Genomic DNA, 25568 nt, shown 5'->3' with positions numbered 1-25568 from the left:
CCAAAGGTTATGGGGATGAGGCCCTTGTCTTCATCAACATGGGGTACATTTGGCTACCCCAAAGCACCCTCCCCATGTTGAGGGCATGTGGCCTGGTACGGTTCAGGCTCTTTTCCTGCAGCCTGCCAGGTTACGTGCTCGGATAAGGGTCTGGTATGGATTTTGAGGGAGACCCCTACGCCATTTTTTTTTACATTTGGTGCAGGGTTCCCCTTAATTTTCATATCAGACCCGAAGGGCCTGGTTTGGATTTTAGAGGGACCCCCCCACATATTTTTTTTGTAATTTTGGTTCGGGGTTCCCCTTAATATTTATACCAGACCCAAATGGCCTGGTAATGGACTGGGGGAATCCCATGCTCTTGTTTTCAATGATTTTTATCTATATTGCCGAGACCCGACAATTCATTACAGTCGTGATCAGTTTTAGATGACAATTTTTTTAGTACAATGGGTTTTAGATTTTCTAAAAGGCTCAAGGTTGTTCATTGAATTTATATAATCTGTTTATCTAATCTTCCTAAAGCATACTCAAATTTTTAATAACACATACTTATTTTATATTAAAGCTGATCCCCAAGGAAAACGAAAATCCTCCATTATAGTGGGGCTTAGACATGTGCAATTCATTTTGTTCCAAATTATTTTTTTGACAAAATTCAACAAATTCGTTAATTCTGAATTATTCGAATTACCGAAAAACCCATTTAACAAATTTTTTCGAAAATCCAAAAATGTGAAAATCCGAAAATCCATATATCTGAAAAGAAGAATGAAAATCCGAAAAAACTGAAAATTTGAAAATCCAAAATAATAACTAATAATAATAATTATTACTAACTACTTTATTATAGGTATTGGAATTGCCAAAGTTGGCTGTTAGTGAACGTAATAAATTTTTCTGAAGTTACAAATTATCCAAAATAACAAATGCCACATCTAAACAAATAGAACGTAACAAATTACTAATAATAAATAATAATAATAAAAACATTTTATTATTATGATTATTATTTATTGTTATTAATTTGTTATGTTCCATTCGTTCAGATGCGGCATTCGTTATTTCGGATAATTCATAACTTCGGATAAATTTGTTACATTCACTAATAGCTAGGGATGAGCAGAACACCCCCCCTCCCCGTTCGGTTCGCATCCAGAACATGCGAACAGGCAAAAACTTTGTTCGAATACGTGAAAACCGTTAAAGTCTATGGGACACGAACATGAAAAATCAAAAGTGCTAATTTTAAAGGCTTATATGCATGATATTGTCATAAAAAATGTTTGGGGACCTGGGTCCCGCCCCAGGGGACAAGTATCAATGCAAAAAAAAGTTTTAAAAACTGAGGTTTTTTTGCAGTGATTTTAATAATGCTTAAAGTGAAACAATAAAAGTGCAATATTCCTTTAAATTTCGTACCCGGGGGTGTCTATAGTATGCCTGTAAAGTGGCGCATGTTTCCCATGTTTAGAACAGTCCGAGTGCAAAATGACATTTCTAAAGGAAAAAAAAAGTAATTTAAAAGTGCTAGTGCTAGTGTCGGCTATTAATGAATTGTCGGTCCGGCAATACACATAAAAGTTCATTAATAAAAACGGCATGGAATTTCCCCACAGGGGAACCCTGGACCAAAATTTAAAAAAAAAAATGCGTGGGGGTCCCCCTAAATTCCATACCAGGCCCTTCAGGTCTGGTATGGATATTAAGGGGAACCCCACGCCAAAATTTTTTAAAAAATGGCGTGGGGTCCCCCCAAAAATCCATGGGGGGAACAGCCGAACAGCCAATGTTCGAGTCGAACTCATGTTCGACCCTAACATAAAGCCCATCCCTACTAAACAACCAAATTTGAAAGGAAATTCCAATAGCTATCATTTATTAGTTAGTTTTTATTAGTTAGTTATTATTTCAGGTTTTCGAATTTTCGTATTTTATAATTTTTTGGGATTTTTGAATTTTCGTTTTTTTGTTCTTTCAAATTTTCTGATTTTCATTTTTTTTTTAAATTTTTGAATTTACAAATTTACAAATTCGAAATAACGAATTTCGATCATGACGAATGACCCGAAACCCCCCCCAAAAAAAAACCAGTGAAACGAAAACAAAATATTTTCGGCAGCGCACATGTCTAGTGGGGCTGCCCAGCACTGTAAGCATTAAATGTTATGTCTAGGGTACCAGATAAAAATGTTTTACTTACCTGATACCCCACTTCCCTGGCAGTTGGTATTTCCCTTCTCTCCAGCTTGTGGATGTCAGAGGGCATGCAGTCGTTGGACCGTAGGGAGGCTGCAGAAGCTGGTCTAGTAGTCTGGAGGGTGTCTGTGAGGGGGATCTGGTAAGAAAAAGTGCCTTTACTGGTACCCTGAACATAAATGAACATTAATAGTTGCAGTGTGGGGGGGCAGCCCTACTATGAGAGCAATTTTTGTTTTCCCTGAAATTCAGCTTTAAAGCGGTGTTCCAGCTGAAATGTATTTATTTTTTTTTAAGTCAGCAGCTACAAACACTGTAGCTGCTGACTTTTAATAAGGACACTTACCTGTCCAGCGAGCCTGTGATGTCAGCCCCCCGAGGCCGATCCGTCCATTGGATAGGGTGCTGGCGCCTCCATTCTAAGGAAGGGAAACAGGCAGTGGAGCCTTGCGGCTTCACTGTCCATTTCCTACTGCGCATGCGCAAGTCGCGCGTAGCCTTGTGAATGGCCGGCTGTCTTCTGGGACACAGCCAGTTCCCAGAAGACAGCGGGCCCCATTTCCCAGGAGACAACGCGAGGGAGGACCAGAACACGAGGAGCTCCACGGACTAGGAAGTGGAAGATTAGGACGACTGCCTAGCAACAGGCATTTCTGGTAAGTAAAAAAAAATAATTTTTTTTTCAAATGTTTAACAGATTTTAAGGAGCCTGTTAATGTAATTTTTTTTTTAGGGTGGGCCTCTGCTTTAAGCAATAATTCTGCTTTTTATCATTGACTTCTTTTCTCCAATAAATAAGATTTAATGTTCAGTTCTGGTCTCCATAAGATAATGTAACATTTTGGAAGAAATATACAGCCTAAGATACCGGCACTGGAGCTCAGTATGGCGAATATCTCCACAGCCACCATGTACTTCCCTCTGGTGCTGAGATAGGCCGGGATCATGGCAATCCACACACTACAGAAAACCAGCATACTGAAGGTGATGTACTTGGCCTCATTAAAACTGTCCGGTAATGTCCTCACCATGAAAGCCAGAACAAAACTCACAACTGCCAGAAACCCCATGTAACCAAGAACAGAATAAAACCCAATAACTGACCCTTCATTACACTGAACAATCATCTTTTCCTGATAAGAAGAGGTGTCCAGATCCTGGAAGGGAGGAGAGATAGACAACCAGATAACACAAATTAAAACTTGAATGGATGAACATAAAATGACTATGCTGTTAGGAAGTCTGGTTCCGATCCAATGTTGCCACAGACTGCCAGGTTTACTAGCCTTAAACACTACATAAACCATGATAGTTTTTGCAAGGATAGAAGAGATGGCAATTGTGAAAACAATTCCAAATGAGGTTTGGCGCAACAAGCAGGATATATCAGCAGGACATCCAAGGAAGAAGAAGACACAAAGGAAGCTCAGCATGATGGAGACCAGAAGGGTGAAACTCAGGTTTCTGTTGTTGGCTTTCACAATGGGCGTGTCTTGGTGTGAAATAAAAACCAGTAATATCAGTCCAGTCAAAGCGCAAAGAATGGAAGAAGATGAAGCAAAAACCATTCCTATAAGATCATCAGAGTAAGACAGGAAATCCAGCCGTTTCAGTACACACCGATCCTTCTTCTCATTAGGCCATTCATCATATCTGCATTGCTGGCAGCTTTCACTGTCTGGAAGATAAAAATTTACACATAATTGATATTCCGTATAATTCAGTGATGTATTATTCCTATCAGCCTTCAGACTAGAATGTTGGTTGATTATGTTATTAATTATGTTATATTCATTGCACGTGAAATAAATTAATGGAGAAGCTGTGAAACACACCCCTAAAGAGCCGCTGGTGAACTTGGTTCCATTCCCTCAATTAAAACACACACAGACAGGTACACAGCATTTTCTTTACTGTTCCACTGGTTTAAAAGAACAGTCTAGGGATATCTTTTCATGGTTTTATTGGAATATTGAACTTAAATGGGGTGAGGGGAGCATGGGATACCCCAAAACCGAACACTTTGAGGTCTCCTCAACTATCTTACTAAACTGTACAAAAATGTCCCACAGAAACTCTATGCTCTATGACTTCTCCCAGGGACCAAAAAGCTACACACATTCACTGACTTTCCAGCACCTGGATTTTCTACTCACACAGCCACAGGACCATTGGATGCCTTTGTCCTATATCCACCAGGCTTTTTCAGTTAGAGGGATACAGGCTCACACCTCTATTTCCCCAAACTTCCTCCTGGTTTTCTCCAGTGAGATTCTCCAGATCCAAACTGATTCCAGGCCTGAGCTTGCAAATAGGGTATCCAGCAAAGGCTTAGCTAACACCTCAATGTCTTTCTAATGGCACCTCTAGCACTCCTGCCTCAGGGGCAGAGCCCCTGCACAGGGGTCTCCTTCAGTAGGACAGGACACAGGAAATCTTTCCCCCTTTCTCAGGCCTCAGACTATTTAAGGGCTCCCCAAGCACCCACTGGGCACACCTCTCAAGGATTGACTGGTGTTCCATAAATATTCAGTCTTTTCACTCTGATCTTCCTCCCGCTATAATTTTAGAATCCTCTAGAATGGAGGGGGAATCAGGGTAGCAGCCTGTGAGAAACTGAGCAGGCCTAAACAATCAATTCCTGTCCCACTGATTACAGAGGAGCCAAATACATTTACCTAACAGCTTTCTTTAGGAGGGTGTAGCAGATATATACATTTCCTGTTGTATTGTGTTTTCAATAATTTTCAAAATAAACACCTAAAATCATGTAACAAAAAAAATCTGCTTTCTAAGTCTGTTCATATTTTTTGTGGTTTGCAAGAACACATGTTTGTTATCTACGGTAATCTCTGGTTCAGAAACAAACCTGATTTAGGTGTACATCATTTAGATTCAATTGCAATGTTAAGAATGAAAGAGTTACAAGTAACAAATTATATTTTTTTGCAAATTCCCCCAATCTGCTCAAGAATTCCAAAATATGACTTTAGATCAAATTATGACTTTGTAAAGAAAATGTATTCATAAATTGGAGAATCAAACTTAAAGCAGCTTTTGTCATGTCGAAAATAGACAGGAGCACATGTATTCTGATTCTGAATGATGTTTCCTATTTTAGCTTTCTCCAGGCACAACTGACCTTAATTTATCTTTTGCTTATTATGCTCCAACATGAAGACTTTCAAAGATTAGAGTTAGGGACACACTTTACAGAGGGGCATTGATGAGGCAGTGCAGTTTCCACATATTTTTGCAAATGTGCAGCTAAAACACAAATTGTTAATTTTTTTCTTTTTTTTCCTTTTTTAGCAGGCTAGCTGGCAAGCGTGCTTGGAAAACTTTTGTTTTGTTTGTTAGGTTCCCTAATAAATATTGGCAGGTAGAGGTCCCCTAAGGGTTACTCCTACTGGTAAGGGTACCCCTATATAGGGAGGGTGGAGCTTGCTCTCAAGTTCTTAGCTGTGAACCAAAGAGAGATGAAGGCTGTTCATGCTCTTCCCTTCAGGGGCTTCTGGAGGATCCCACTATTTCAACCATCTCTACTAAGGCAGGCCATAGACGGTGGGTACAGGAAACAAATTTGCACGATTTCCCCATCAACACAGGCAGTACTGAAAGGGGAATCCATCCCGTCGAGACATTTTATTCTCCCGGTGGGATGGGGGTGGGTGGTCGGGCAGGGAAAGCTGCCCTCCCCCGAGAGAAGAGTGATTATTCTCAGCATCTGTAGCAGTGCTAGTGATAATCACAAGTAAATCCATCTGGCTGGTTATAGTTGAAAGATTGATCAACTTATTACATTCAGCCTGCCGCTGCATGGTTCAAATCTTCTATGACCGGCTTAAGTCTTAGAAAGGAGAATGGAGGAAAGAACTGTTTCTGGGAGAGAGCTGGGTAAGAATCCTACAGAGAGACAGAGGATGGTGTTGCCCCTTGTCTTCCCCTCCAGTCAGAAGTAGTCAGCACTATGCTAGAAAACTATAGGATGACTTAACTAAGCTAGCAGGAAGCCACAAGTTATACATCCCTTAAGCACTTCTGACCATGGGCCATTATTTGGAGAATACTAATGCTAGAATTTGGACTGTTTATTCTGTTTGCTGACCTATGCCAGTATATACGTTTCATTCCTGCAAGAAGCCTCTTTGTGATAATTTAATGGAATGAAGTGTCTACCACAGCCAATACCTAGGGAGTGGAATGAGAGGTGTATTTTTCTTGTGTAAATCTGGCCGTCTGTGTCAAGGGGTTGTTTAAATAAAGGCCAGGAGGATGGGAAGAAGAGGTCTTGAACCAACATCCATGCACATGACAGCATTGGTTTGGGCTGAACAACCTGTGATGGCCTGCAATCTGTATGTAGAGGCAGAACCTGGCTCTATGTGAAGACCATGTGAAGGTGAGCCAGGTGCCTCCCTACTAGGGATGAGCTTCGTGTTCGAGTCGAACCCATGTTCGACTCGAACATCGGCTGTTCGCCCGTTCGCCGAATTGCGAACGATATGGGCCGTTCGCGCTAAATTCGTGTGGCGCGTCACGGCCCATAATTCACTGCGGCATCGCAGTGCATTGCTGGCTGATGATTGGCCAAGCATGCACTATGACCCGCATGCTTGGCCAATCACAGCGCCGTCAGTAGAGAGAGCTGTAATTGGCCAAAGCCAGGGTGGCTTTGGCCAATTATGGCTCAGGGGATTTAGTACACACCCCACACTATATAAGGCCGCCTGCACGGCGGCCCTGTGTAGTGTGTGTTCCGGTGTGCTGAGAGATAGAGAGAGAGAGAGAGACAGTGTCATTTGATTTGAGTTAGATAGATTAGGCAGAACAGTCAGTCAGTTAGCTGCACTTACAGTGTATTGTGTATATATATGCATCCCAGGTGTTGCATATATATATATATACACTGTATTCAGTTTAGCTAGATCCGTTCCTGTTATCTTCTATCTAGACTATTTACATTTAATGCAGTGCGTCCTGCTCACAGTGTTCAGCTAGATCCGTTCCTGCTATTTACATTTAGTGCAGTGCGTCCTGCTCACAGTGTTCAGCTAGATCCGTTCCTGTTATCTTCTAGACTATTTACATTTAGTGCAGTGCGTCCTGCTCACAGTGTTCAGCTAGATCCGTTCCTGCAATTTACATTTAGTGCAGTGCGTCCTGCTCACAGTGTTCAGCTAGATCCGTTCCTGCTATTTACATTTAGTGCAGTGCGTCCTGCTCACAGTGTTCAGCTAGATCCGTTCCTGTTATTTACATTTAGTGCAGTGCGTCCTGCTCACAGTGTTCAGCTAGATCCGTTCCTGCTATTTACATTTAGTGCAGTGCGTCCTGCTCACAGTGTTCAGCTAGATCCGTTCCTGCTATTTACATTTAGTGCAGTGCGTCCTGCTCACAGTGTTCAGCTAGATCCGTTCCTGCTATTTACATTTAGTGCAGTGCGTCCTGCTCACAGTGTTCAGCTAGATCCATTCCTGTTATCTTCTAGACTATTTACATTTAGTGCAGTGCGTCCTGCTCACAGTGTTCAGCTAGATCCGTTCCTGCAATTTACATTTAGTGCAGTGCGTCCTGCTCACAGTGTTCAGCTAGATCCGTTCCTGCTATTTACATTTAGTGCAGTGCGTCCTGCTCACAGTGTTCAGCTAGATCCGTTCCTGCTATTTACATTTAGTGCAGTGCGTCCTGCTCACAGTGTTCAGCTAGATCCGTTCCTGCTATTTACATTTAGTGCAGTGCGTCCTGCTCACAGTGTTCAGCTAGATCCGTTCCTGCTATTTACATTTAGTGCAGTGCGTCCTGCTCACAGTGTTCAGCTAGATCCGTTCCTGTTATCTTCCTACTGACAGGCAGGCTTGTCTGGTTACAGTATATAAAGCTACCTGAAGAAAATTACAGGTGTTCTATTTGATCCTATTAGTACCACGGTCAGGCAGCTAGACTATTTACATTTAGTACAGTGCGTCCTGCTCACAGTGTTCAGCTAGATCCGTTCCTGTTATCTTCCTACTGACAGGCAGGCTTGTCTGGTTACAGTATATAAAGCTACCTGAAGAAAATTACAGGTGTTCTATTTGATCCTATTAGTACCACGGTCAGGCAGCTAGACTATTTACATTTAGTACAGTGCGTCCTGCTCACAGTGTACAGCTAGATCTGTTCCTGTTATCTTCCTACTGACAGGCAGGCTTGTCTGGTTACAGTATATAAAGCTACCTGAAGAAAATTACAGGTGTTCTATTTGATCCTATTAGTACCACGGTCAGGCAGCTAGACTATTTACATTTAGTACAGTGCGTCCTGCTCAGTGTTCAGCTAGATCCGTTCCTGTTATCTTCCTACTGACAGGCAGGCTTGTCTGGTTACAGTATATAAAGCTACTTGAAGAAAATTACAGGTGTTCTATCCCAGCTTAGTGCAGCTACAGGCCATTAGTATGTCTGGAAGGCCAAGAAGGAGAGGCAGACAGTCACAAGCCAATAAGAGAGGGCAAGCAGGCTCTGTGTCTAGTGCTGGTCGTGGAGACGGTGCATCCTCATCAGCACGTGGCCATGGGACACGCTTGGCCTTTTTTTCGGCAGCTGGCCGTGTTGAGCCGCAACATGCGGAAGACTTGGTCGAGTGGATGACCAAGCCATCCTCATCCTCCTCATCCTCTCTCACCCATGCCCAGGGTGCTTTGTCTGGCAAAGCAGCGGCCTCTTCCCTCAGCTCAATGTCATCAGTGACTCCTTCCCTAGCTCCACCATGTCCTCATGAGGATTCCCTCGAACTGTTTGACCACAGTGTTGGGTACATGCTCCAGGAGGATGCCCAGCGTTTGGAAGGCTCTGATGACGATACTGAGCTCGATGAAGGCAGTAACATGAGCACGGACAGAGGGGGTGCCCAAGAAGGACAGCAATCTGGCAGTCATGCTCCCCCTGCTGCAGCATACTGCCAGGTTTGCTCCAGTGATGAGGAGGGAGGGGATGATGAGGTCACTGACTCAACGTGGGTGCCTGATAGGAGAGAGGAGGAGGAGGAGGAGGAGGAGGAGGAGGAGGAGGAGGAGGAGGAGGCGGCGGCACATCACCAACGAGGCAGGATGCCCTCCAGGGGCCAGCCTAAGGGCAGCACATTGACTGCATCACACCCCAAAGCTCCACATGTGCAGGGCGCTGCAGTCTCTGCGCGTTATTCAAAAAGTTCTTTGGTGTGGGCCTTTTTTGAGACGAGTGCATCAGATCGCACCGCTGCTATTTGCAACATATGTCTCAAGCGTATCTCGCGTGGCCAAAACATCTCCCGCTTGGGTACCACATGCTTGACCAGACATATGTTGACCTGCCATGCAGTTCGTTGGCAAGCGTATCTAAAAGACCCACACCAAAGAACAAAGAGGATCTCTCCTTGCTCCTCATCAGCTGAGATTTCCAACCCCACTAGACCTTCAGTCCTCTCTGAGACCTGCAGTGAGAGGAATGAAGGTGTAGAATTAGGTGTGTCACAGCCAAGTACTTGTGGGCAATCTGCTTTTGGTACACCGACGTCAGATTGTACCAGGCAAATTTCCCTGCCCCAGCTGCTGCACCGCCGAAAGAAGTTTGCTCCCAGCCATCCACATGCCCAGCGGTTGAATGCTAGCTTGGCAAAATTGCTAGCACTTCAACTGCTGCCTTTTCAGTTGGTAGACTCTGCCCCCTTCCGTGAGTTTGTGGAATGTGCGGTTCCTCAGTGGCAGGTACCCAAACGCCACTTTTTCTCACGGAAGGCGATTCCGGCTCTCTACCGGCATGTGGAAGGCAATGTCCATGCCTCGCTGGACAGGGTGGTCAGCGGTAAGGTGCATATTACTGCTGACTCATGGTCCAGCAGGCATGGACAGGGACGTTACCTAAGTTTCACGGCGCATTGGGTGACTCTGCTGGCAGCTGGGAAGGATGCAGGACAAGGTGCAGTAGTGTTGGAGGTTGTTCCGCCACCACGCCTCCAAAATGCTGATTGTGACACACCTCTCTCCTCCACCCCCTCCTCTTCTTCTTCCTCCATGGCCTCTTCCTCGGAACCAGCGGTGCTCCGTAGGCGTTCAAGGGGCTACGCAAGTACGCAGGCCAAAAGATGCCATGCGGTGCTTGAGCTGGTGTGCTTGGGGGACAGGAGCCACACTGGGGCAGAGGTTTTGTCAGCTCTGCAGGGGCAGGTTCAGAGGTGGTTGACGCCACGCCAACTTAAGGCAGGAATGGTGGTTTGCGACAATGGCACCAACCTCCTCTCTGCCCTCCGACAGGGACAAATGACCCATGTGCCCTGTTTGGCTCACGTCCTTAACTTGGTGGTGCAGCGGTTCTTGGGCAGGTACCCGGGCTTACAGGATGTCCTGAGGCAGGCCAGGAAAGTCTGTGTGCATTTCCGCCGGTCATATAATGCCAGTGCTCGGCTGACGGACCTCCAAAAGGAGTTTAACCTGCCCAAGAACCGCCTAATCTGTGACATGCCCACCAGGTGGAACTCAACGTTGGCCATGCTGCAGCGGCTGCACACGCAGCAGAGGGCCATCAATGAGTACCTGTGCGACTATGGCACCAGGACAGGGTCAGGGGAGCTTGGTTTTTTTCCCCACGCCAGTGGGCCATGATCAGGGATGCATGCACTGTCCTGTCACCATTCGAGGAGGCCACGAGGATGGTGAGCAGTGACAGTGCATGCATCAGTGACACTGTCCCCCTTGTCCACCTGTTGGAGCACACGCTGCGTGGAATAATGGACAGGGCACTTGAGGCAGAACAGAGGCAGGAAGAGGAGGACTTCCTTAGCTCTCAAGGCCCCCTTTATCCAGACAGTGTTCCTGCGTGCCCGCCGATCACACAGGAAGAGGACGAGGAGGAAGAGGAGGAGGAGGAAGATTGTGTCAGTATGGAGGTGGAGCCTGGCACTCAGCATCAGCAGCAGTCTTTAAGGGATCAGTCCCAAGAAACACATGGACTTGTACGTGGCTGGGAGGAGGTGGCTGCGGACCATGTCGTTCTTAGTGACCCAGAGGACTCCGGACCGAATGCCTCAGCAAACCTACGCTGCATGGCCTCCCTGATCCTGCAAAGCCTGCGTAAGGATCCTCGTATTCGTGGTATCAAGGAGAAGGACCAATACTGGCTGGCAACCCTCCTTGATCCACGTTACAAGGGTAAGGTTGCGGACCTTATCTTGCCATCGCAGAGGGAGCAGAGGATGAAACATCTTCGGGAGGCCTTGCAGAAAGGTCTGTGCAACGCGTTCCCAGAGACTGGGAGGTTACAAACTCCTGTTTCTGGACAACGTGTTGCTGAGGCTTCGGTCAGTCAAAGAAGGAGCGGTGGAGAAGGTGGCCGTCTGACCGATGCGTTCAGACAATTTTTTGGTCCGCAGCCCCAAGGTATGATCGGTTCCAGCAACCATCGCCAGCGTCTGTTTTACATGGTGCAGGAATACCTAGGGGCAAGATCAGACTTGGACACTTTTCCCACCGAAAATCCTCTGGGTTACTGGGTCTTGAGGATGGATCACTGGCCAGAGCTTGCACAGTATGCAATTGAGCTACTGGCCTGTCCTGCATCCAGCGTTCTTTCGGAACGCACATTCAGTGCTGCTGGAGGCGTGGTAACCGATCACAGGGTGCGTCTGTCCACCGACTCGGTCGATCGGCTGACCTTCATAAAAATGAATGAGTCTTGGATCACCACCAGCTACCAAGCACCTGATGCTGATGTAACCGAATAATTTTTTTTGAAATCTCAGATCCCTTCAAAGACTGCCTATGCTGATGCTGAGTGACTATCCCTGAGTAATTATCCTCTTCCTCCTCAATCATCACGCTGATAGCTTGTAAGAACATTTTTGGTTCTGGGCGCCACCACCAGTGCCTAAGGCACAATTTTTCAGCCCCTGTTTAACAGGGGCGTGTAATTACAATTTTTGATGTAATACTTTGCAGCAGGGCTCGTTCCTGCATTCCAACTAGAGTGTCTGTGAGGGGTTGCAGTGTTGTGGCACCAGCACCAGTGCCTAAGGCCCAATTTTTCTGCCCCTGTCTAACAGGGGCGTGTAATTACAATTTTTGATGCAATACTTTGCAGCAGGGCTCGTTCCTGCGTTCCAACTAGAGTGTCTGTGAGGGGTTGCAGTGTTGTGGCACCAGCACCAGTGCCTAAGGCCTAATTTTTCAGCTCCTGTTCAACAGGGGCATGTAATTACAATTCTTGATCTAATATTTCACAGCAGGGCCCTGTGAGGGCTTACAGTGTTGTGGCCACAGCAACACCTAAGGCCCAAATTTCTGCTGAGTATATAGGGCAGGACCCTACTTTCAAACATCTAACTTACAAACGACTCCTACTTGCAAACGGAAGGAGACAACAGGAAGTGAGATGAAATCTACCCCTAGGAAGGGAAATTCTTTCCTGTAAGAGTTAATATGGGAAAACAATTTCTCCTTTCCACTGATGCTTTCCAATCCTTGTTCCACAAAAAAACCCAAATTTTCAAAAAACATTTTTCATTGGGACAAAAAAGTGAGGTGAAATCTTCTGAAGAGGAGGAAAGACAGCAAAACAAATGTCACAGGGGTGATAACCCTTCCCTATGTTTTCCAAAAAGCTTAGAAAAGATTTTTTGGCTGGAGCTAAACACGTTAAAAATGTTCAAAATTACAAACAGATTCTACTTAACAACAAACCTACAGTCCCTGTCTTGTTTGCACCGCCTGTATACTGCTGTTCAGAGTATATAGGGCCTGGTGGCCCCACACCTTTCCTTATTTTAATTTGGGTGCGGGGTTCCCCTTAATATCCATACAAGACCCAAAGGGCCTGGTAATGGACTGGGGGGTACCCATGCCGTTTGTCTCACTGATTTTCATCCATATTGCCATGACCCGACATGACATTAAACCCGCAAGCAGTTTTAAATGAGATTTTTTCCTTTAAAAATGACATTTGGTGCAGGGACTGTTCTAAACATGGGAAACACGCGTCACTTTACAGGCATACTATAGACACCCCCCAGGTACGATATTTAAAGGAATATTTCACTTTTTTTTTTTTACTTTAAGCATCATTAAAATCACTGCTCCCGAAAAAACGGCCGTTTTTAAAAATTTTTTTTGCATTGATACATGTCCCCTGGGGTAGGACCCGGGTCCCCAAACCCTTTTTAGGACAATACTATGCAAATTAGCCTTTAAAATGAGCACTTTTGATTTCGAACGTTCGAGTCCCATAGACGTCAATGGGGTTCTAACGTTCGTGCGAACTTTCGGTCCGTTCGCGGGTTCTGGTGCGAACCGAACCGGGGGGTGTTCGGCTCATCCCTACTCCCTACAGACGTATATGAAAGAAACAACATCTGTGTATAAATTTCCATATACCGCTGACAGTTGATATCTCCCCCTCTGCGCACAGGACACAGTCATAGCAGCAGGAGTGGATTCCAGACCTCTGGACTTTACTGGTTCCTGGCAAACAGTTCCTCGAACACTGAGACTTCGGGATCTGCAAATGAAGAAAATGTCTGAAAGGATTCATAAGATATGCTTGCTTTTCTCTATGTTCATACTCAAACAATGTTTACAGCCCTAAAATAGCAGTAACATCGAACTCCATGCTTTGTATCAACAGGATTGGAAATATGTAACCAAGAATTGTTCCTATTTGTTGTTCTGCCTATTAGCCCAGAAAATGGGCATTTTTAATTTGCCAGATTTGGCTCCTGTTGATTTCAATGCTGTTTGACATCCGAACAATGCTCCAACCAAACTCATGCACTTTATTTGTCTAAAGGTTCATTTACATGGACTTTATTACTTATTGGCTTATTTTCTTGGTTCTGTGAGTCAAAGGAAACTAAAAAAAAAAAAAAAAAAAAAAAAAACACAACTCAGCAGCAGCTTGAAGCAACTCAAAGCAAGTCAAAGCAAATGAGAAGCACCTGAAAACATAATACACTGTACTTTTGTTGTGTACATGAGGTAAATGAGCTGGTACTTCCATAGTAAGTGGCCTAATGTATGCTGGTACTCTTAATATATAGACATAATTTAATATTCCTAATATGCTGGGCTTATAAATGAACAACAAACTAAACATCGGATCACAGATTGGCCAATAATTGGTGATATTTGCTATATGAAAACCAGCTTTAACTAGTTCTGAAATGATGAATCCTTTAACTCCCCCCCCCCCCACAACAAATTATTATTGTTAGATTAATGTGGTTCTAAAGGCTTTTAACCTTCATGCATTCTATGAATGAAGTTAACAAAATCTTCTTTTTGCAGTAGTCCCCCCAATACTTACCTGAGCCCCATCGCAATCCAGCGATGTACAGTAGAGGCTCGGCTCGGTTCTACGGGGACTCTCCCTCGTCATTGGCTGAGACAGCACCAGGAGCCATAGGCTTCTCAATCACACCAATGAGGAGAGAAAGGGGGTGGGGTTGAGATATGGCTCTATGTGTGAATGGACATGCAGAGCAGTGACTCATGAGCGAACCTGCTCGGGTGCCTCCTTAGCAAGCTGCTTGCTGTAGGGGCACTTGGCAGGAGGAAGGGGCCAGGAGCACTGTTGGGGGAGCCTAGAAGTGCAGTATTAAGGCTGTTCTATGCAAAACCATTACTAACAAATAAAACTCAAAAATAATTGCGCTTATTACAAAAAAATTTTTTGTGTAAAATAGCTGCCAGCATCAAAACAGTGTGGTGCACCGTGCAATGATAGTATACAAACGGTGAATGAATGCAGAGCTATATATAATAAGTGACAGGATGACATGCTCTCATCCTGTATATAATTGTGTGGTAATTGATGCAGGTGGTGCTCATAGATTAACAATGGACAAAATGAACAGGCAATCACAAATAAGATGAATGCAGCACTATATATAATAAGTGACAAGATGACGTGCTCGCATCCTATATATAATTGTATGGTAATTAATGCAGGTGATGCTCATAAATTAAAAAATGGGGAAGATAAACAGACAATCATAAATAACTAGAAAATGTCCACGGTGATAAGAAAATCTGTTGACATGTGCAGAGCAGTATTCTTGAAGTGAGATGACAACAAAAAACGAATGCAGATGATAATTTCTATTCGGAAGGAAACCTCATGCATTCGAATCAGCATAAAAGGTGGCAGAAGTGAATAATCTTACCGGAGGGGATGGACACAGTCACCATACGGTGGAGTGTCAAGCGAGCTTTGGGGATCAAACGATCCCTGGGGTACTGTGCTGGAAGACCATGCCGATAGGTTCCATCCAGGACAACCGTAGTTTACAAGGTGGTGTATAGATCCACATCAGATGGGGGGATGACTTTCAAAGGCAGCAGGCTCCTGGAGATGGGGGGATGACTTTCAAAGGCAGCAGGCTCCTGGAGAAGGCGACTTCCACCTCATGTGAGTTGGATTAGTAAGAAGGAAAGAAAATCTCCACATAGGGCATGAATCCGATATAAAAGGATGTTTTATTTAAAAATGTCAAAAAATGATAGGACAAGCACTGAATAAAAAGTGATCACAAAATGGTAATAAAATCGCGTGGTAGCAAGACATCGAAAGCTTCAGCAACCCGACATGTTTCGGACGATGGTCCTTCAACTGGGGCATATAGCTTGATGTCTGGCACCACGCTGGCATATATACACATTGAACTTATGAAATAGCAATCAGCTGTGTGTAACATCCCTGGGCGAACACACCAGCCAATCAATGATAAGCCCTGTGTCTGCAGCCTACATTGCTGACACAGGAAGTGTCAGCAATGAAGTGGAAGTGGTGTCCTCCAATTACAGCCCCAAACGCCATGTCATGTGACCGCGTGAAAGCGTGTGACATCATCGCGCACCAGCCGCTGCGCTCCAAGCCTCTTACTCAATCAAGGAAACGACTGCTATTTGTACAAGACCAGGGGTTGAGATAACCACACCCACTGGCCATAGAGGAGTATCATTGCGCGCCGGTATAGAGCGCTCAGATGTACATAGCTTCCGGTGTCTACGGAAGGATGAAACAGGGCACTGTGAGGTGGCAAAAAGGAGGAAGAGACCAAGGCAACAGGGGAGACCGAACTTTTCTGTGTATACATTAGAAAAGAGGTGTCACACAAATATTACTACAACCAATGGGCTCAGGGAAGGGAGATATCCCTCATATTTGCACCTAAACAGAAGCACAAATACGGACAACATCATAAGTGTACACATTGTCTAAACCCCTATACAGCAAAATATGTAAAACTTATTAACAGAATAATACACTGGGTATAAATCTATTGTGATTATACAGTTACTCTCATATGAAGGCAAGTAAAATGTTAGGTCAATGCACGGTATAAGGTGATAAAGATGTGACAAAATACAAAATAAGCACCATAAGGCTAAAAATAGCAGCATTGTGCGGCTGCTATTTATAGCCTTATGGTGCTTATTTTGTATTTTGCCACATCTTTATCACCTTATACCATGCATTGACCTAACATTTTACTTGCCTTCATATGAGTGTAACTGTATAATCACAATAGATTTATCATTGATTGGCTGGTGTGTTCGCCCAGGGATGTTACACACAGCTGATTGCTATTTCATAAGTTTTCATGTGTGTATATGCCAGCGTGGTGCCAGACATCAAGCTATATGCCCCAGTTGAAGGACCATCGTCCGAAACATGTCGGGTTGCTGAAGCTTTCGATGTCTTGCTACCACGCGATTTTATTACCATTTTGTAATCACTTTTTATTCAGTGCTTGATTCTTATCACTATGGACATTTTCTAGTTATTTATGATTGTCTGTTTATCTTGCCCATTTTTTAATTTATGAGCATCCCCTGCATTAATTACCATACAATTATATATAGGATGCGAGCACGTCATCTTGTCACTTATTATATATAGTGCTGCATTCATCTTATTTGTGATTGCCCATTCATTCTGTCCATTGTTAATCTATGAGCACCACCTGCATCAATTAACACACAATTATATACAGGATGAGAGCATGTCATCCTGTCACTTATTATATATAGCGCTGCATTCATTCACCATTTATATGCAAAACCATTGCACAGAGCAGGTAAGTATTACAGGAATAGACTTTATATATTTCCTGGGAGATATTGCTGATAAATATTACTGTCCTATTTGAAGTAACCCAAACCGCATTCTCGGAGTCCAATAAGTAGTTGTCCATCACTTTCTCAGTCACCCTGTGTCCGTAATAGACACAGGGTGACTTGGACATAAGAGGGGCCTGTGGAGCTGTTTCCTGACCTCTCTAAAGTGAGTTCCATGAGCCCACATCCCAAAGTGACTCCTGTCACAGAGGTACACTCTAAATGTATTTTAAAATGAAAGCATGGTGACTAAGCAACCTGTTGTAAGCCTCACACTATTTCTATGAGATTAAAACTAACTAAATGGTTCCAGTACGTGCACAAACACTCCACCCAACTGAGAGAGAGTGTTTGTGCATGTGCTGGAATAATAAAGTTGTTTTTAATCTCACAGGAGTGGTTTATGGCTCTTTACACAATATTTGTGGCCCACAGGAGGAATGGACCCGGGAGGAGTGTGTGTTCCCAGTCTGAGGAGGAAGATAGCAGTGGTCTTAGAGCAACTTCTTATGGATTGTGGGTAAGCAATGTAAGTACCTGAATTTGACTGGTATTAGCCTCTTGAAATCCTTGTACAGCAGAGCTGGAGTGTGAGAGAACGAAACAGCACAAGGAGCCAATCAGTTTATGTGCTGGCAAGAAGCACGCTGATAGGAGGACTGGGGTGGATCCAAGATAATTTGGGTTTAGAGAAAGTAGGTTGAATAATGCTGGCCATTAGACTAAGAAAGTTTAAAGAAAGCTCTGGTAGTGGTAGAGTGTGTGTGTGGTGGGAAAGTGGTTGTTGGCAAATCTCTAGATGGAAGCTGAATAAAGCAGCAAAAGCTAGTTTTATTTTTTGTTTCTATTGGCTATTCATTTTTATATTATTTTTGGTTGGAGTTATCTTTTAAATGAGGAATACATCCGTTTGTTAGATTTGTTAAGAAAAGATTACCTTCTTCAAAAGGGTTCTGCTGTTTTAAACAGAATTCTGATGGAGGGTGTTCTGTTCCTATTGGCTTCCTTCATCATTTCATGACAAATTTAATTGTCTGAGGATAACAACAACAATTTCTTTGAAATATAAACACCAAATCTAACCTTATTAATTCCACTTTTCCACAATATTTTCTCAGCCTGGATGAAGAAATTCTGCCAAGATCCATTTGCCATGAAGGTCTTGCCAACTCTTTTTACCATTAGAGTACTATTGTTTAAGATCTTCCAGTTAACAATGTTAAATGTTTCGATCAGTTCCCCATTTTCATGAAAAAGGAGACTCCCCTTTAAGCTTCTCAGATTCTTGACCCAATAGTGAAGCTAATAAATAAAAAAAGAGAAAATGCTTCATACAGTTCTGGGGCTTCCTCCGCAGAAAGCAGCCTGTGATTGGCTATTGTGGAAGAACAATAAATTTAGGAGGCTGCAAATCCATTACAGAGACCTATCTAGCTCAATAAATAATCTAAAATGTATTAATAAAGAAAAAAATAAACAACAAAATTAATCACTGTATATATACAAAATTTGGGAATATGGCCTAGGCCTAGATTTTGCTTTGTTGTGTAATCTCATCTGTTTTATGAAAACTTAAAAAGAGCAAAAAGAAGGATTCCCACCAAAAACAAGCACAGTCACCATACCCTTCTCTTTTGAGTTAAATGCAACCTCAGTAGGAGAAGTACCCGTGTTTCTCCAATCTTCTGAAGATAAACATCAACTATGTGTTTTCTTCTCTAATGCCGCGTACACACGGTCGGACTTTTCGTCTACAAAAGTCCGACAGCCTGTCCGACAGACTTCCTGCGGACTTTCGGCGGACTTGCAGCAGACTTTCTAACGAACGGACTTGCCTACACACGACCACACAAAAGTCCGACGGATTCGTACGTGATGACGTACACCGGACTAAAATAAGGAAGTTCATAGCCAGTAGCCAATAGCTGCCCTAGCATGGGTTTTTGTCCGTCGGACTAGCACACAGACGAGCGGATTTCGGGGTCCGTCGTAGTTACGACGTAAAGATTTGAAGCATGTTTCAAATCTAAAGTCCGTCGGATTTGAGGCTGAAAAAGTCTGCTGAAAGTCCGGAGAAGCCCACACACGATCGGATTACCAGCCAGCTTTAGTCCGTCGGCGTCCGTTGGACTTTTGTAGACGAAAAGTCCGACCGTGTGTACGCGGCATAAGAAGTTTTCCCTGGCAGAGGAAAAATATGCTGCCTATGGTCATGAACTCCTTGCAATCACACTTTTAAAAGAATAGTGTCAGCTAGAGATGGGACGAACAACCCCCGGTTCAGTTTGGGCCAGAACTTTCGAACATCGCAAAAGTTCAGAGCCGAATAACAAACCACATTAAAGGCTATGGGACCCTAACTGGAAAAATCAAAAGTACCTATTTTAAAGGCTTATACAGTATGCAAGTTATTGGACATACAAAGGGTATGGGGGTCTGGGTACTGCCCTGGGGGACATGTATCAATGCAAAAAAAAATTTTGACAAAGTTAATTTTTAAATGAGCAGTGATTTAATGATGTTTAAAGTAAAACAATAAAAATTAAATATTCCTTTAAATATAATGCCTGGGGGTCCCCTTAGTCGGCCTGTTAAGTGGCACATCTGTATTGTGTATAGAACCTGCTGCAGCAAAAATTACATTTATAAAGAAAAAAAATACATTTTTCCTGCAAGCTTTCTTTTTATTGTAAACAATGACTTGGGGAGCCAGTCTGTATGATGAGGCCACAATTTAGTACACTCGGAACAAGATTAGAGATTTTTTGGATAAATTCTGGTTTCTCAGACTTTGGATAGAAGTAACAGGTGCGGAAAAATTCATCTTTGGGTGTTGGTGGTGCCATCACACCTTAAGTCTATAGAGGTACTGTTGATGAAAGTAAGAATTGGCCTTGCTGTAAAAAAATTGAATATATATGCACCTGTCAAACAGATTGAGTGTTAATTGAGCCCATGAAACCTATACCAAAAAATTTCCTCCAGATAAAATTAACACCCACATCCCACATCCCAAAAACACTTAATCTGTGACATTGGCATCAGGGGTTTGATAGCTGCTGCTTATGCTTATCCAGAACTGATTCATTTTTAGAAATGTCAGCTGGTCAATGGAGCCTTTGGACAGATACACTCTTTTATCTGTCACAAAACATCTGGCAGCACTGAATGCCCATTCGGAAAGCATGATGGATGCAGGGCAGCCCAGCAGCTCAATTGGATACAAGACAAGTTCTGGCCAGGGGTCTATTTTCATGACCCAGTAACCCAGTGGACCATTGACTGGAAAGCTCTCCATGTCTGTTTTCACCCCTAGATAATCTCCCACCATATGATGCAGATGCTGCCAATAGGATGTGGAAGCTGACAGCCCTGGCGCAGAGGACTAACAAAATTTTGAAATGCATCACTAAGGTGGTCCCCTTCTCCACCGCTCCTCCTTTGATGAACAGCCTCAAAGCTAGCTTTTCCATGGGACTGTAACTTACCAGATTCTGTAAAGAGTCTATTGAAAGCAGAGTTCCACACAAAAATGGAACTTCCGCTTTAAGGGAAGGTGACCCCCTGACGTGCCACATTTGGCATGTCATTTTTTTTGGGGGGGAGCGAATACCCTCTTTTTAGAGGGTCTCAGCTCCCACTTCCTTCTGGCACACCCTCGGCGCCGGAAGGAAGATCACCTCTCACCCCTCCCTCTCGGCAATCATCTGGGACACGTCCCAGATGATTGCACGGCCAGTCACGGCACGCGGCACAGCACGCACATGCGCAGTGGGTGCCCAGCTGTGAAGCCACAGCCGAGCGCCCACAGTTACAGTCCTGGTGCTGCAGAGAAGAGGGGGAGATGAGCGGGGCTTCATTCCCCCGCATCGCTGGACCCTGGGACAGATAAGTGTCCGATTATTAAAAGTCAGCAGCTGCAGTATTTGTAGCTGCTGACTTTTATTATTTTTTTTTAAGCGGAACTCCGCTTTAAGGTGTCCTCAAGATATTTCATCCACTGCTCCGTCTGTGGAGACGGAATGAGTTCTGAGACTTTCCTCTTGTAATGGTGGTCAAGGAGAGTTGCCCAACAATAATGATACTTCTTGATGCCACAAATTCTCAGGTCCTTTTGCAGAATTTGAAAAATAAGGGAGGCCATGCACCGCAAGTTTTCAGAGTCATGAGAAGCAGCGTCCCCATGGTCACTGAGGATTACAGTATCTGGAACTGCCTCCTCCCAGCCCTGTACTACTCCCAAGGGGTCTGGGGACAGAAAACCATCTCTTAGGGATTGACGTATGTCTTCCTCTGCTTCAATGTCTCCAAAACTGCCAGAATCCTCTTCCTCCTCCCTCTCTTCTTGTGTATTGTGTGGTGTCAAAAGAATGTTGTCTGCATGAAGCAGGCCTTGAGAGACAAGGAAGCCCTTCTCTTCCTTCCGCTGCTGTGCCTCGAGTGCCCTGTCCATAATGCCACCCAGAGTCTGCTCCAGCAGGAACACAACAAGGATTGTGTCACTGATGCATACATTGTTACGGCTCACCATCCTTGTGGCCTCCTCAAAGGGTGACAGTACAGTGCATGCATTCTTTATCAGCAGTCATTGGCATGGAAGAAAAAAAGACGAGTCACCCTGAGCCTGTCGTTGTGCCATACTCACACAGGTACTTGTTGACGGCCCTCTGCTGCATGTGCAGCCACTGCAGCATTTCCAAAGTTGAGTTCCACCTGGTGGGCATGTCACAAATCAGGTGGTTTATGGGCAGGTGGAACTATATATGTCAATTTAGATTTCGCTGGCCTTCTTTAGAGAAGTAGATAATCGATTAATCCCCTTTATTTGGAATGGAGCCTCCCCCCGTGTGGCAAAATCCATGCTGAATCTCCCCCCAGGCTTTGTGGTCTGGTCTTACCGAACTTCCAGGTTTATTTTTGGGCAGCGATGCTGGTGTCTGTCTATTTGTGGTTCCAGGGCTCTAGTGCTAATGCGGCCACCTGTTTAAGGGCGGCTTTCCTGGGCTCCCTGATGGATCTCCATAACCTAATTTACCGGGGACCGAGGGCATTCCAGTTTCTGCCAGGACCTACACACACTACATTCCGGATATGGAGGGCAGCCACACGTCGGTTATCCACTTCTGGCCAACTCTCTCCTGCGCAGCCCTTATGGGGTAACCCGGGACTTCCTCACTTCCATACCGTCCCTGACCCGCAGTTCTGGGCCAGACATGGAGTGAAGACTATTGGGGACATTATGCCAGCAGGTACCCTCCTGAGTTTCCCAGTACTATCCCAAAAGTTTTAACTGCCTGGCTGGATGCTGTTTTGGTATTTCCAGCTGGGACATGCCAACAATGCTCAGTTCCCTAGATCTCCTGTTGTCAAAGCTGACTCCATTGAGGAACTTTTGGCACCCAGAGACCTACGTAAACCACTTTCATCCCTCTATGGTGCTCTTTTATGCACAGACCTCCCCAGGATGGGGAAACTGTGGGAGCACTGGAAGGGGGATATTCCATCTTTAGATAAAGAGGGCTGGGAGGATTGTCTAGAACAGGGCCCAAAGCTAGTAATCTCATCCCGGGATGAGCTGATACAGGTCAAATTTCTACACCGGGTGTACTATACTCCTGGGAGGCTACATAGGAGCGTGACCCTGTGTGTCCCCGCTGCAAAACACAATGGGGCTCATATTCACATATGTTTTGGGAGTGCCCTGTAATTTTGTCATATTGGGAGGCGGTGTTTGCTGAAATTAACCTTAGGTTACAATTAACCCTGATGCCTACCCCGTCCATGGCCCTCTTAGGAATCCCTAAGGATGAGCAGCATCCTCATCATCTGAAGCTACTGATATCCTCCTTTATTATGCTAAAAAAGAAATCTTAATGAAATGGCTACCTCCCCACAAACCTGAAGTAGCTGCTTGGGAAATGATAGTCAACGCAGCACTCCCAATATATAGAATGACCTATTCGAATAGGGGTTGTCCATGGAGGTTTGAGAAGGTCTGGGCACCGTGGACACTGACCTGATATGCATAACATAGTATATGGAATTAAAAATGGGAAGTCATAGGATCATGTAACAGCACTGGTATCCCCGAAAATTATAATAATATAGACCATGGCGTGCATTTGAATGATACTAATAATGCTGGGCAGCGATCCCTTCGGGACTTTGTACAACCTAATTGTGTGTAGCTCAGTATATTACTTAAAGCATTTGACCCTCTTGTTACTCTGTTTTCTAGTCTTGCATAACTTGTACTGTGTACTATATTCAATAAAGCACCACTGTTTGTTAAAAAAAAAATGCCTTGTCAAACATGTCGTACCCAAATGGCTGGTATTTTTGTCATGCTTGATTCAAATTTTGCAAATTGCAACAGTGCGATTGGCTGCACGTGTGCTAAAACAGGTCCACACAGCTGAGTTGTGGGAAGTGGGACGGGAGATAACAGCTCCACAATCTGATGGAATAGGGTGGCTGCTCTCTACTCCTTTATAAATAATGGCTGCCTCAACAACAGCACCACAGTCAGAAAAATTGCGACTCATAATTCAAAAAAGGGGGGCAGGCATGAGACAAAGAAGCAAAAAGAAATAGCATGCAGCAAACCAAAAAAAGAGTTAACTGTATACAGCACTAAATGTTAAAAAAGTGCGGTATAAGTGCGCATACGCGCACCGCCCGGGGCGGTAATGCTGTAGCCGAGCCCCGCACACCACCAGCTCTAAAACAGCTATCAATAGCGCAGGACTTGCTACACAGACCTGACACCAATCCACCGGAGCACCGGAACCCGCGGGGACTGAGATGAGACGCCAGAAGCGTCAATATAAGCAGACGATAAAGAGAAATCAGCCGCGGCAGCTTCCCTCTACTCATCCTCACTCTCCCAAGATGGCGCCGGGTAAGCAAGACGCACGAGGCGGCCAGGGCCCTGAGCAGCCTGACTCCCCACAGCACTCCCACCCCTCTCCTATAGCAGCACCAAGGGACCCCTTCTCCTCCCAGTCCTCCGGAGACCCAGATGAAGAGCTGCAGGGAGTGGTATCTCCCTCCCTGTCCCTGTCCACTGGAGCATCCCTGAGACCAGGCAGAATCACCAGGTTCATCCATGGACAGGAACATGGCAGATCTGGGCGACTCCATGTTTAGTCAATCTAGCCCAGCCCTAGCAGACCCCTCCCTTCCACAGGCCCCTTATGCAGGGGATGCAGTACTGCTAGCAAGATTATTGGCCATGCTGCAACAGGAACTATCCAAAGCATGCTCCATCATTACTTATGACATTAAACAAGATATACAAAGTTTTGGACTCAGGCTGGACATGATTGAAACAAAAGTTGATAAATCAGTGCACAGAATCAACCAAAATTCCAGGACGGCAGCAGAAATACAGGGGCAACTGGATGAGGCCTACGCTAAGATCGAAGATTTAGAGAATAGGTCCCGCCGTTATAACATACGCATACGGGGACTCCCAGAAACACACACAGACCTGGAGGGGGCCATGCACACCCTCATGAAGAAATTAATACCCCACATATCACCACAGCACCTGGAAGTCGACCGAATCCAAAGAGCCTTGACAGCTTCAAGGTCTGATGGACTTCCTCACGACATAATAGTGAAGCCACACTATTATAAGATAAAGGAGAAACTAATGGCGGCTACCAGGTACAAACAGGATTTAAATCTACTGGGATCTCTGATTCAAGTATTCACGGACCTCACCCCTTCCACAGTGAAAAAACACTGTAGCCTAAAGCCACTCCTGCAGCAATTACAGAACTGCCAAATCAAGTACAGGTGGTCCTTCCCCTTCTGTCTCTCCTTTACATACAGAGGCAGGAATCATTCCTTCTCGAATTATCACGATGGAGAAGGGCTCCTACTGGAATTGGGAATCATTTCTAGAGACCATTCGCCCACGCCACCCACCAATTACCAGAACAGGGCTTTGTCCCCCATTTGGTCCTCTCAACGGCCCAGGAAGAATGGAAGAACCCTGCACCAACTTGAACAGAACAGTTTGAGCCCCAATACCGGGACTCGTTCTACCCACGGGGTATCTTTCCCTTTACCCACAATGGGAGCAAGGTCTTATTAAGACAAGTTAAGCCCATCTTTGGAGGCTACCCCCTCAGAGGGAAAACAAGGCATTCAAATCTTGACAGTTACTATTTGCTGATGAAGATATAGGTCACACCCATGATCTTTCTTGCTCACCAGGTTACATTTCTTGAAG

The 25568-nt window shown here is 44.6% G+C and overlaps 1 protein-coding gene across 1 annotated transcript in view; it reads right to left on the bottom strand.

Moving 5' to 3' along the window:
- Positions 1-2941: 2941 nt before the first annotated feature.
- The window catches only part of LOC141141107 (vomeronasal type-2 receptor 26-like), a 124904-nt gene continuing 102277 nt past the window's right edge, over positions 2942-25568 (bottom strand). The window contains exons 5-7 of the mRNA XM_073628816.1: positions 18410-18628; positions 13583-13706; positions 2942-3877 (exon numbers count right to left, since the gene is read on the bottom strand). Coding sequence (XP_073484917.1) covers positions 2970-3877; positions 13583-13706; positions 18410-18628 — 1251 coding nt within the window. The 3' untranslated portion in view covers positions 2942-2969. The remainder of the gene's footprint in view (positions 3878-13582; positions 13707-18409; positions 18629-25568) is intronic.

The sequence above is a fragment of the Aquarana catesbeiana genome, linkage group LG04, assembly GCF_042186555.1.
Source record: "Aquarana catesbeiana isolate 2022-GZ linkage group LG04, ASM4218655v1, whole genome shotgun sequence".
NCBI classification, from domain to species: Eukaryota; Metazoa; Chordata; class Amphibia; order Anura; family Ranidae; genus Aquarana; species Aquarana catesbeiana.
The sequence above is the reverse complement of the archived record's forward strand: the minus strand, read 5'-3'. Positions and strand labels throughout refer to the sequence as shown.